The following is a 12219-nucleotide window of genomic DNA, read 5'->3' as shown; positions in this document are numbered from 1 at the left end:
TAAAAAAAATAGCTGAAACCTCTCTTATACTAGATTTTTATGAGTTACAGCATAGCAAATTTCAATCATGTCATGTACTAGTGAAGCTACCTATTTTAGTGGGAGTTAAGCAGATATTAATAATGTGCTTTTGCAAACCCTATGGACTCACTTTGTACTTTCACTACTTAGTAAAATTAAATGCTTTTGAAAAAATTTGCCCTGAGCTCCTGAATGAGAATATGCTTCCCATTACTTAATTTCCTTTCAGATCAGTCTTGAAATATTTAAAGTACTTGATTGAATAGCTTTGAGGTTGCTGAAGCAAAGTCTGAAGGAGAGCTGCTATGTCCATATGTTGTCCTCAAGAAGTGAGTTCCCTTTAGAAAGACAACTCTTCTGAACTTTCAAATATTTATAGTAAGGGGATCTATTTGAGGCAAACTAAGTAAGAGTTGGAACAATCTAAATCCTTGAAATCATGCAGCAAAATATAGTATTTTTATTTAAGATTTACTAAATTAGCAGAAGAATAGCGATGCTATAAGACATATGTGAAATGCTGTAGGCACCAGGATTAAGTATCCAAGATAGCTGAGCTAGTGTGGAAGTTAAGTTCAAGTCCAATCAATATGGGCAGTTAAAAATGAGCTAAACTCCACTGGTCTGGGTGTCCTTCTGGACTGTTTCACACATACACGCATAGAAATTTATACACATTTGAGCGTATGGGCATGTATCTCCTTCCTGGGAGTGGAAGGTAGACAGAAAGGGAAGGAGAAGAGGAACAAGTCCTTTGGAAATTTCCTAAAAGGCCTTCTGCATAATGCCTCTTCTAGGGACTGTTGGCTTTAAGGCTGAGCACTAGGGAGTAGGAGCACGTTGTTTAAGCTTCCCATTTGATAGTTTATGATAGAAAACATTCACCACTCTGGTGCCTCAGTGTGTGGGCTCCTAGGCACTAGTTCTAGTGTTGTAATTTTCCTGCTTTCTTGACGCCTCTTTAGCTATAGTAGCTGTTTCGGGGAAAGGCCACTTTCAAACATATTCTACCCACAGAATTATCTGAGTGGCTGACAGACAGAGGTCCTAGGGAATGCAAAGTGTGCAGTGTTGTGTGTGCCTGCATAAAGCAAGGACTTTCCATGCTATGCTGGCTCCTTCGCCATCTCTGTGCATTGTTGGATTACTTTGAAGATTGTCTGATATGTTGATGTAAATGCATATGCACTATACATATCTTTAAAAAAAACCCAAACATTTGTTCTGGGCAGCTTCTCCTGTGACTTATTTGCTGTTTTCCCTCATGGATAGCTTGTTTTCCTCTTCTTACCCTTCTGCTGTATTTTACCAGTTTTAAAAGTAAGACCATCAAGATTAATTGCCTTAATTTTAATGTTCACTGTCCCTTCTGAATAGGTTGGTTTTTCCTGTATTTACAGATCACCTTCTGAAGAGCTAGATTTACTGCAAGACTGATCACTAATAAATTTTTGCTAACTAGAAACAATTTTAAATAGATTTTAAAATTAGACTCCAAAATGTTAGATATGCATCTGGGTTATTTTCTATGTTAAATAATAATCTGCCAAAGAACCTGGACTGAAATGCCAGATCCCCTTCTGCATTAGCAAAGCTGCTATGCTGACCCATTTTACCTTTGCGTTAATTGAATTTGTAGAGGAAGGTTGCTTTATTGTCAGGTGCTGTGTAGGGTGCACTCTCCTGCAGTAACTCCCACTTCACTGCACTTACGTGTCATTAGTGTAGGTGTTGACTGGGTAAGACAGATGAGGTTGGGATTTGCTGTCTCAGAGGAATGCCTCTAGTTTCTGGGGTGGGTTGGTTTATATTGTAGACTCTGGCACCCTCCAGGTGATTCTGACTTGCTCCTGTATTGGAAAGCCCTGAAGTGGCTTCAAGCTAACTGTACATTACCTCTGAATGTCATTCTGAGCCAAGGTCTGGGCAAAACGTCTTTGCTGGGCTTTGTGCCAAGTAAACTGAGTCTCAGCCTAGGGATGTGGTGACACAGGTCCACAGTGAAAGGCAATTCCAGTAGTTCAAGAAGTTTCAGTGGGTTGCTCATAGTGACAGAGTCACATTTGTGAATTTTTTAGGATCAAGCCCTGGATCTGTGGTAAGGGGTTAGAAATGTGGACAGCAGTTGTGAATTTTAAAATAACTTTAGTTGCATCTTCTTATGTTTCATTGTTGGTCTCTGAATGTTTTCCAGTGACTTTTAGCGCTCTAAAATCAGATGTGATGAGATACTGCTAGATTTCAAAGTTTAGCTTTACCCAAAACCTTGTTCGTGTTTTCTACCTGTCTCTCTTATTTAACTAGAACTCAGTGCAAATTCAGCTAAACTTTACTACAGCCTGGGAATAGTTTTTTGTGAAATTCTGGTACTGCAGCATGTAGGGAGAGATGGGCTGTGTACCATGTGCCCATCCTCTAGTACGGGAGATGGTGCCATGCCAACTGGTGGAACTGTGGATCTGGAATCCCCCTGCTGCTGTATCTGTGTCTGTGATATCACTCTTCCTATTTACTTGCAATCTTTACAGACAAATGGGGAATACAGGAAACAGCTAAAGATAAACGAGGAGAATTGTACACCGAGTATCTGCAGATACAATAGTATCTTCAGATGGGAACCCTGGCCTCAAAGATGGTGCTGAGTTAAGGGATGAAGAAACTACAGTTGATGTTTTTGCACAGATCAAACACTTTATAATGACCAGCTCAGCCTGTAGCCCAAAGCTAGACTAATGACAGGGACTTGTAGAGCACAGCAGGACAGTGGACTGTTTATTGTCCTACAGAAACACTAGTGCTTTAAAGGTACTTCTGCTACTGTAATGCCCCTGAGGGCTGTGCCCAGACATTAGCAATGTTTATATCTCTGCCTTTCTTTGACCAAACTCCTCACGATTACAGCCAAAAGAGGCCTCTGAGTGCAAGAAATTCAGGTTGGCTCTGAGGGGTCTCGGATAGCTAAGCAGGATGGATCTCTTCCTAATCTGAACTGAGGACACACCACCAAGAGGAAAAGTGTTGGACTGAACTAAGTTATGAGCTGTCTGGAAAAGCTCAAATAAAAAAAAAATCTAAAGTTTTCTGGAAAAGCTAAAATAGCATTTAGGCTTTCTGATGTAAATCCAGCCCTAAGTTAGGCTGATGAATTAGGCTAAGGTGAGTCTGGAGGGTAATGTTGCTTGCTTTCTTTTTGAAGAAAACAGGCCATCCTACCTCAGCACACTCATGCTGGGGGATCAGATGTTGTTGCCTGGTGTTATCCTGCAGAAAATAGTTTGGGAGCTTAAACTGCTAGCTGTTATGCTTATTTCACAAATGGTAGAGGTCTCTCCCAGTAATGACAAACAAGGATATTTTAACTGGCAGCACTGATAGAGACAATTTATAGCCTATTGTGTGGATGCAGCTGCTGAGCATTCATACCCTGCTGCCATACTGGCATTCCTGACCCTATTTTTGACAAAGGATATTTAAACAGGAATACCATCATATCTCAGTGTAATTAATACCTTGGCTATTTGCATCTTTTCTCTGTTCCTTTCCTCCAGCTTTCCCTCCTTCCAATATATCTCCTCATGCATACACACCTCTGGGAAGAAAAAAAAATCTGTGGGAAAATGAGGCTAAAACCATCATCACACACCATAAATACAATTTGGTAACAGAAGAATTCATTGTTTGACAAATATTTTTTCTAAAACAATTCTGAAACTAAGAAGACTCCTATATTTCCTACTGCAATTAAAAAAAATCTCCTTACACAGTTAATAGATAGAGTTTTTAAGTGCCATTCTTTCAAGCTCTACTTTTAGGGTTTGCATAGAGAGGGGCTCACTCTGGAAAGGAAGCTCACTGTGTTCTACTGAGTCGTTGCACGCCCTGTGAGCGGGGAGTCGGGGAGGAAGTCTTTGTATAGTTACATTTTACTTTGTTAAATTATTAGTTTTACCTTTTTTTCCAGGTAAGGTGTGTTCAGTCACAAAGCTTAGTCTAGTCACACTGACTGAGCTGACTCACCTTGATCCATTGGGAATGGGAGTCATGGGTTAAAGCATGTGAGCAGCCTTGCAGTAACAAGGCTGTGCCCAGACTGTCAGCAGCCCTCAAGTGTCGGACTGTCTTTTCTCCCTTGCTGTATCACACGCAGAATTCTTCTTCTGCTGTTTTCTAGTTGTTGATACAATTTCCTGTCAATAAGTGTCCATATTATGTTAGTACCTATTACAGCACAGACTGAAAAGGAGAGAGTAACATCCTATGAGTAGCTGAACAGTGGGTGGAAAATGGTAGTAGATTATTTTCCCCAAAGGAATTGGTTATGGTGGAGGTGAGGAAAGGAAAAGTGACTTATTTCCATCCATACTTTTCTCTTCAGGTACAACACAGCCACACAGTCTTGAGGGCATGCTGTGTAATTGCACCTAGCAGGCAAGGAGAGTGCCCCTTGCAGGGTGTCCTGCTCTGAGATGCCTCACTCCACTCCATCATTGCTGCAGAGCCTTGCTGGCCTTTCAGGTTGCTGGGCAATCAGCCCTAGGGTCTTCTGAGTGATATCCAGAGTACCAAGAAGTTCAGGCAGAAAGAACTGATATAAATAAAAAGTAAGTGACTTTTGACATCTTGAAAACCAAGCTCCGTGATTACATTTTAGTTTAGTTTAGTTTTTTAAATGCTTCCCTTGCTTTAAATCATGCCTGCAGGGAGACTCAGCCTGCTGTCTGTCTCAGCACACAGGAGAAAATTTGGTGTGGCTGTGATTGACAAGGCCATGGTGTCCTGTCAGGGAGGCTGTGTTTTAGAAATAAAATTGCTTTGGAAAATTGCAACAGGATAGCTTCCAGTGAACTAAACTGAAAGCGCCTTTCAAACATAGGGGTGCTCATCCTCCTGTATCCCCTTTCCTTCTATTATCCATCTGCTATTCTCATGGGGAGATACAAAGGTCTCAGTTATTTTCTGGTCTATGTTTTTCTTTCCTCTCTCCCCTCTCCCTCTCTTTCACTACTGAAATATCTCAGCAATGCCAGGAGGCTGGTATGCCCCAGGGGTTAAGAATAGTCTACAATGGCAAAGATCACTCCTGTTGTTGCAGTTATCTGGACAGAGGATCCACACAAGAGGTAGGAGCAATTGGATCTGAGAAGCGACAGCTTTTGCAAGACAAACGGTTAAAGTCTTAAGAAGACTTGTTCCAACACCCAAAACTAACAATCCTTTTCAAATAATCAAAATAATCCTTCATCAATATGTTGGTGTGGCTGGGTTTCTCATTTCCATCCTTGACCTTTACAAATATTCCTTTCTTTTTTTGTTTTTTTTTTTTCTCCTCCTTTCTCCCCTGTCTAGGTCTAATCTCCTTTGGAAATGCCAAAATTGTTAGGGCCTCAGGAGCTACAAGTGTTGTGAACGTCTTCAAACATGGAGCGCTGGGACTCACTGGGATTTTTGGTGGTCACACTCAACTATAATGTGACTGTTGTAGGTAAGTACTTTAAAAAAGCTCTCTTCTTTTTTTTTTGCTGCTCTATATTCTGAGGCCACTCAGGTGTCCTGCTAATAATCGGCTTTAATTTCTTGCTGTGACTCTGTGATCCTTATAATAAGAAGTTATTTAAATATGTCATATGAGTGGTTAATGTATGTCTTTTCTTGTTAAAGAGATTCCTACTCCCTCTCTGATAGATATTTTCTGGACTTTTTGTAAAATCTCTGGCAAGATTTTCAAATTTGGCTCTTTTTCATGCTCAAGCTTCCAGTGGGTATTATGGTATAAACACACAGAAGTAACCCTTTGTTTATACCACATGAAGTGAACAGTAGAACGTATGCAACAGCTTTAGTGATAAGTGAAAAAGTTTAAAGGAGAAAAAAAAACCCCAACCTTGTCTTTCACAGGAAGAAGCTTATGATTATTTACTATTGCTTTGCATTGTTCATTTTTAAAAAACAAAATTCACGTGCATTTAAAAAATCCCAACAAAATACAGTTGCTTTTTCCTCAACTGTTGCCCAAGTGCTTTCTTTTTTTCTTGTTATTTAAATATGACACTGTTCCTTTTTCATGGGCTACTTTGAGCAAGGTGTGAGCCAGATAGAAACTTTCCAGGGCCTTTCAAAGATCCTTCTCCTCCAGCCAAGGACAGCTGCTGTCATTCATGCTGTACATTGCAGGGAGTATCCAACTAAGCCACAGGGGTCTGGTTGAAGGGCCTTGTTTTAGTACATTTAATCAAGATTGAGTCATTCGGGAAGGTGATGCGGGCAGGGATTATCTCTAAAATGTATGTCATACTAAACTACTTACTAAGGCGCTGTTGATTTTTCTTAAGCAGCACTCCCTATTGTACATGTTCTAATTAAAAATTGATAAAGAAATAGCATGAAGTATTTTGAGCTTAATTAACTAACGTGCTTCAAACAGTTGGAGGTCCTCACAGGGAAAAAATGCTGCTCAAGTATGGAACATCACTTGCTGAAGATGACCAGTTCCGTACAGCTGGTATTTTCTGTTCACATACACTGTTGAAAAGAGAGAAGCAGTACAGTCTGTACACCAGAATGTAGGAAGCTGAAGGCACAGCAAAACCATCACTAAAGTTTAGGTGATGAAAAATAAAATGGAAAGGCTTTGGTTTATTTATGGTTAGATAATACATTATTTTGCCAGGAGCAGCAGGCTTCTCTGATGATCTCTCATATAGCTTATATATCCTCAACCTTTTCCAGCTGGAGTTTTTTCACTTCAGAGTGCAGTCTACGCTGTTCTATCCCATAATCAGCCAACTAGCCACAAATGGTTTATAAGGGGCATTCAGACTGCATCTTCAGTACAACAATAGGTACCATACGGTGTTACAGAAATATTTGAATATTTCATATTCACACCAACCAGCTTTATAGGTAATAGAAAAGAACGGTGTTCAAGATGATACCTGTAAATAATTTTATATTTTATAGAAAAAATGCTTTGGGATCTGGATTTTTTAAAAGCTTTTAGAATGTGTATAGGTGTTACTTCACAGACTGCCTTTACAACCTTGTATACGTGTGAAATATACAGTCACTATTACTGACTTGAGCTTTTCAGTGCATTTCCCAATCATTAACTCCATGCAACATGCTTCTCTTTAGTCATTGAGTCTTGCTATTTGTCTGTCTGTTTTTAAAACTGCCTTCTTAACTATTCCTTAAAGCACAAAATTAATCTTATCACTCTTTTCTGTCCTTTTGTTGTTGCTTTTTGTTTGTTTGCTTTTCTTTTTGTTCCTAAGTGTGTTTTTTTCTCTTTTCTTCAGATGATTTAAAAATATGTGAAATTAAAGCAGAGGATTATTAAACTAAATTCCTTTAAAAAACATATAGGGAACTAGTGTCAGGACTCAAAAGGAAACTTGAGAAATTCAAGTGCTAAACTTAGCTTCAGATGTGGATTTTTCTACCTGTTAATATAGAATTTATTTTTCATTTTTGATAATATAAAATTACATCTTTAGGAATTCTTAGCCTGCCCAGGAAAAGGATTTATTTTTTCTTTATTTCCTTTTTTTTAAAAAATAAATAACTTAGTTATATGCCAGTGTGTGTAACTTTACAAAAAACTTCTAATAAAAACCTGCCCCATCCAAAATTCCTCCAAGCAACTATCAAAAACCATATATTCTCATTTAAAAGATATGACATCTATGGTCCCAGTGCCTGATTCTTCACTGCTATTGGTGTAAAGCAATAGAGATAAGACCTGATTTTTTCCAATCAAAGTGAGTGAGACCAACTCCTACCTAAGCAATAACATGAAAGAATTTGGGGAAAGATGAAGTGAGCGATGTATGATAATGTCATAACTGTAAGTCTTCACTATCAAGACAGAAGGGAGCTTTTAGTCTAAATGGAGAAAGAAGCCGCACACAAAAGTGAACAAAAGTTGGAAGACATGACCAAGGTGGGGCAACACAAGATGCAACAGGGATAAATGACCAGGGTACACATGTGCACACACAAATGTATATTTGTAGAACATTTTGCATAAGTTTGCTAATCAAACTTGTTAACTAGCTCACTAGTAAATACCAGTCCAGACACAACAGAGAGATTTTGTTGCTTATAGTGAACTTTACACATGATTTCATCGCCAAGGCTAAGAAAAAATACTATGTCATGGAACAATCTTTTGTACCTAGGAGAATTTCGTACTGTGTTAGCTGATCTATATTGTAGAAATAGGTCAAAATTCTGGTGCAGAGATATGAAACAAGCAGCAAGGAAGAACTGTAAGTCAAATGACATTATCCACTCAATTGTGATTTCATTTTATCAGATATGTGTTTAGAGTGTTGTCATTAGGCTGAGGTTTCAGTTGGCATAGGTTGTTGTACACTCAACTCCTACACTCTCAAGTCTAGATGAAGGTTACGGAATATGTCAGCTAACATATTTTTCACACAAGTTTCAGTCCCAGTCAAAACAAAGCCAAAGAGGAGCTTTTAGAAAACTGATTACAGAGGCTATTTCTTCAAATGTCTTCCCTTCCTCCTCAGTGCTCTGACTCTTTTTCTTCGTTTTTCTTCTCTTCCAGGAAAGATCTGGCTAATGTTTGTAATTCTGCTGCGAATGGCAGTGGTAGTGTTAGCAGGCTACCCACTCTACCAAGATGAGCAGGAGCGCTTCGTCTGCAACACCCTGCAACCAGGATGCTCCAACATCTGCTATGACTTGTTTTCTCCTGTATCACACTTTAGATTCTGGGTCATTCAGACTGTGTCTATTCTGCTACCTTATGCTGCATTCAGCATTTATGTTTTGCACAAGGTAGCTATGTACATTGTGAGAATGCACTGTTCGGTGCATGGATGCAAAGGGAATGAAGATTTATCAAGCCCCAAAGACCTGAAGGAGCTCTGTAAAAGTGCTGTTGTCAACAGATTAGATTGTGGTGCAGATAATCTAAGTGTCCTTAATTTTTCCAGGGCATATACTGTTCATCTTTTTTTTAGGACATTACTTGAGGCTGCCTTTGCAACTGTGCAGTATTTTCTTTTTGGATTTTTTGTTCCTGATCGCTTTTCCTGCTACCATTCACCTTGTACAACCACAGTTGACTGTTATATCTCCCGGCCCACTGAGAAATCCATAATGATGATTTTCATCTGGGGAGTCAGCAGTCTGTCCTTTCTCCTTAGTCTTGCTGATCTTGTCTGTGCTCTTCGGAGAATGACAGCAAAAAACCAAAAGATCAAGCTGCTGGCAAACCTCCACTCGGAGAATGGCTGTATTTTAAATCTTCCCCCAGTACAGCATGGTAGCTCTTCTCCACCTCAAAATCAAGACTGTCCGGTATTGAATAGCTGCCAGACCAGTGATGGCTCCTGCTCACTTCTCTCTGAAGAGGAAGAAGAGGCTGTTCTTCATCCTGAAATGGTATCTCAACAGACTGCCAGCACTAACCTTAACAGCAACACCAATAAGCCCTATACACCAGATGATCCTGCTCTTAGGCAAAATAGCACTGAAGAACCCTTGTGTGCCAGTGACAGCCAAGGGACTACATGCAGGCAAGTGAGACCCAGGCATCAGCAAGACTTCGTTAAAGATAATGCCCTGTCCTTGAGACCTCAGATCAAGTCTCACCTTGGAGAAGTTCAGAGCAAGCTTTTAGGATACTACCCTTCAGCTGAGATAAAAAACCCTGATGCACAATCAAATTATAGCAGTACTAGCTGCTTGAGGTCAAAAAAGTCAGAATGGGTATAAGGCCAGTGGGCACTACCCTACGACCCCGGTAGGACAAATTGTTTCATCACTGAGGAGCTTTCAGGTATTTCAGTTGGATCCCTTGGCTGTGGTTATGCTGCAGAGATACTCCAATAATGCTGTGTTCCTCTACTGACAAGGAAGCAAAAACATTGGATAAATTTTGAAGGATATTATATTAAGGGAACTGTTTGGAAATTATAACATCTTCATGATTTTTTGAGTGTAAGTGACTTTAAAAGCTATGGACTGTCACTGCTGTGGCTGACCTAGTTTTCCAGGAGTACGTGTGAACACTTGTTTACCATAACCTAGTTTTGTTGCAAAAAAATGATCTTAGGAAAGATGTTACTTTTAAACACAGTTGTACTTTGTCAGCTATCAGAAGGTTAATTTGTCTCCTCACACTAAATTCTCAAAGCCCACTCTAAGAAAGGATATTCAAGCAAGAAAATTAGACAGTGAATAAAATAAAAATACATGTCTTGTAGCACGGTGTTAATATGTGACAAAAACCCAAAACCCCTGGATCTTACTGATTGAAAGCTATACCTGTCCTGACATCAGCTGTCACAGTCTGGCCATGTCTAAGTTATTAAACTCCAATCACCTCCAAAACAGGGTGACTGCATCCAAATTAGCTGTCGGGAATCGTACTGTGCTCAAGAACTGCTCAGGAGGTAACCATGAGGTGTGAACCAGAAAGGTGTCAGGGAGTACTCCAGTAGCCGGACAGTGCAGGGGACTGAGCTCCTGTGCCCATGCCCTGGCACTCCTGACTGTGCACTAGTGTAGATGTACTACTAACTTGACTACAAGGTGTTAGATGTCTCAATCTGAAACAGTCTCACTCAGCTTTTGTTTTCAGTAGGCAGCATGAGTCACCTCACCAGTTTTAGGCATCTCTGAAGGTACGATGACTCATTCTCTAGATATACCCATTTCTCCCACAAAGTGATTATCTCAGACCTGAGCTTAGGGAAAATGAAAGAAGGATATTTTGGCAATACCTATCTCAAAGTGCTCACCTTCTTTGTCTGAGAGACTGCTACTGCTAATAATTAGAAAATGTGTGAATCAGAAGATTTTATTGCTGTCATGCTTTGTACTTTCCTTCCGAGTTAATTCTGTGGCATTTACATAAGTGTGGTCCAGTACAGAAACACAGCACCATGTGAGATGAATTTTCTTTTAGCTACAAGTCACTGGGGGTTGAAGGTTGCATATCCCTTCAGCTCATCAGTTGGAATGGAGGAGGAGGAGCACATACTCAGAGAAATATACTGGTGGTAGTGTCATACAAAACAGGCTATTCAGTGTGTGGCAAGAGCTGCTGTTTGTAGATACTGCTTGCACTTGGAGTAGCTATGATGCTGCAGGCACAGATCTAGTCTTACTCTTATTCTGCCACGTAACAAGTTTCTATAATGACTTAATGGCTGGCTCCTCTGCACAGAATATCAAGGAACAATGTCTTTCACATTCTTCCTTTTCTCTCCTCTGTGTGCAGTAATCTTTAAGACAGTTTGGCTCATAATGTCTATAATTTCTCACATATGCAAAGTAAAGACTAGCACTCAATCATCCCTCATCTTCTGCATCCTCTCAAAAACTAGAAATCTTAGTAGGTGGACAGAACTGCTGTTTGGATAGGGAGGCAGAATTTACTTTACCAGCATAATACTTCAGGATCCTGAGGTACGCTACAGACATTTTTAATTACGACCTCCTAAGTGAGGTTTTCCTTTCTGTTAGCTGTGTTTGTTTCTTTTATCATGGGTGCTTGTTGTATGATTTGTCATTTCCAGGGTAGGAGCAGCATTAATTATTAAACTTATCATAGGCAGAAAAACATAAAATATTTAAACTTCTCATTCTCTGAAGCCTCTTTAATGGGGTCTGTGCTGATTATACTACCATGACAAAACATTGCAACAATGAAACCTTTTATGATTCATTGCGTCTTCTCAGCTGTGGAAAGGAATGCAAGGAACAAATGTGGATTCAGTCTAGCACATACATCCCCCAGCATGAGATATAAATAGGGTAGGATAAATAATACATGCATTCTGGCTGGACACAGTTTGCTTTTGTGTGTCTGTAGTTAGACATCTTTTAATGACTGAGGAGTCTCATTTCAAATCAGAAAAATCCTGTTTGTGTTTGAAATAGAAAGTGAAATTAGTGAACTTCTCCCTTATTCTGTTTGCAGTTTCTCCTTTGAGATTGTGGCCTCTGGATTGTGTCACTTAGCTGCAGACCTGGCTGCTTTTAGTACTTGTGGACCCTTTGACTCATAATTCAGAGTCAGTGTAATAAACACTTTAAGAGTTTATAAAAACTGCATATTGAAAGAGCAAGATTTGGATGCGCTTTTCACTGGGGAGTAAATAGAAGCTTCTGGCATCAAGAACCTGCCTCTAGGGAAAGCTCTCTGCGTCTCTTCTAGCA

General features: G+C 39.7%; 1 protein-coding gene across 1 annotated transcript; it reads left to right on the top strand.

Moving 5' to 3' along the window:
- Positions 1-4190: 4190 nt before the first annotated feature.
- GJD4 (gap junction protein delta 4) lies at positions 4191-11130 on the top strand. The gene is made up of 2 exons (XM_069860432.1): positions 4191-5503; positions 8594-11130. The coding sequence occupies exons 1-2, from the start codon at positions 5440-5442 to the stop codon at positions 9766-9768; spliced, it is 1239 nt and encodes a 412-aa protein (XP_069716533.1). The 5' UTR covers positions 4191-5439; the 3' UTR covers positions 9769-11130.
- Positions 11131-12219: the final 1089 nt, after the last annotated feature.

The sequence above is a fragment of the Phaenicophaeus curvirostris genome, chromosome 6 (genome assembly GCF_032191515.1).
Source record: "Phaenicophaeus curvirostris isolate KB17595 chromosome 6, BPBGC_Pcur_1.0, whole genome shotgun sequence".
Classification (NCBI taxonomy): Eukaryota; Metazoa; Chordata; class Aves; order Cuculiformes; family Cuculidae; genus Phaenicophaeus; species Phaenicophaeus curvirostris.
This window is presented reverse-complemented; position numbering and strand designations above follow the sequence as displayed.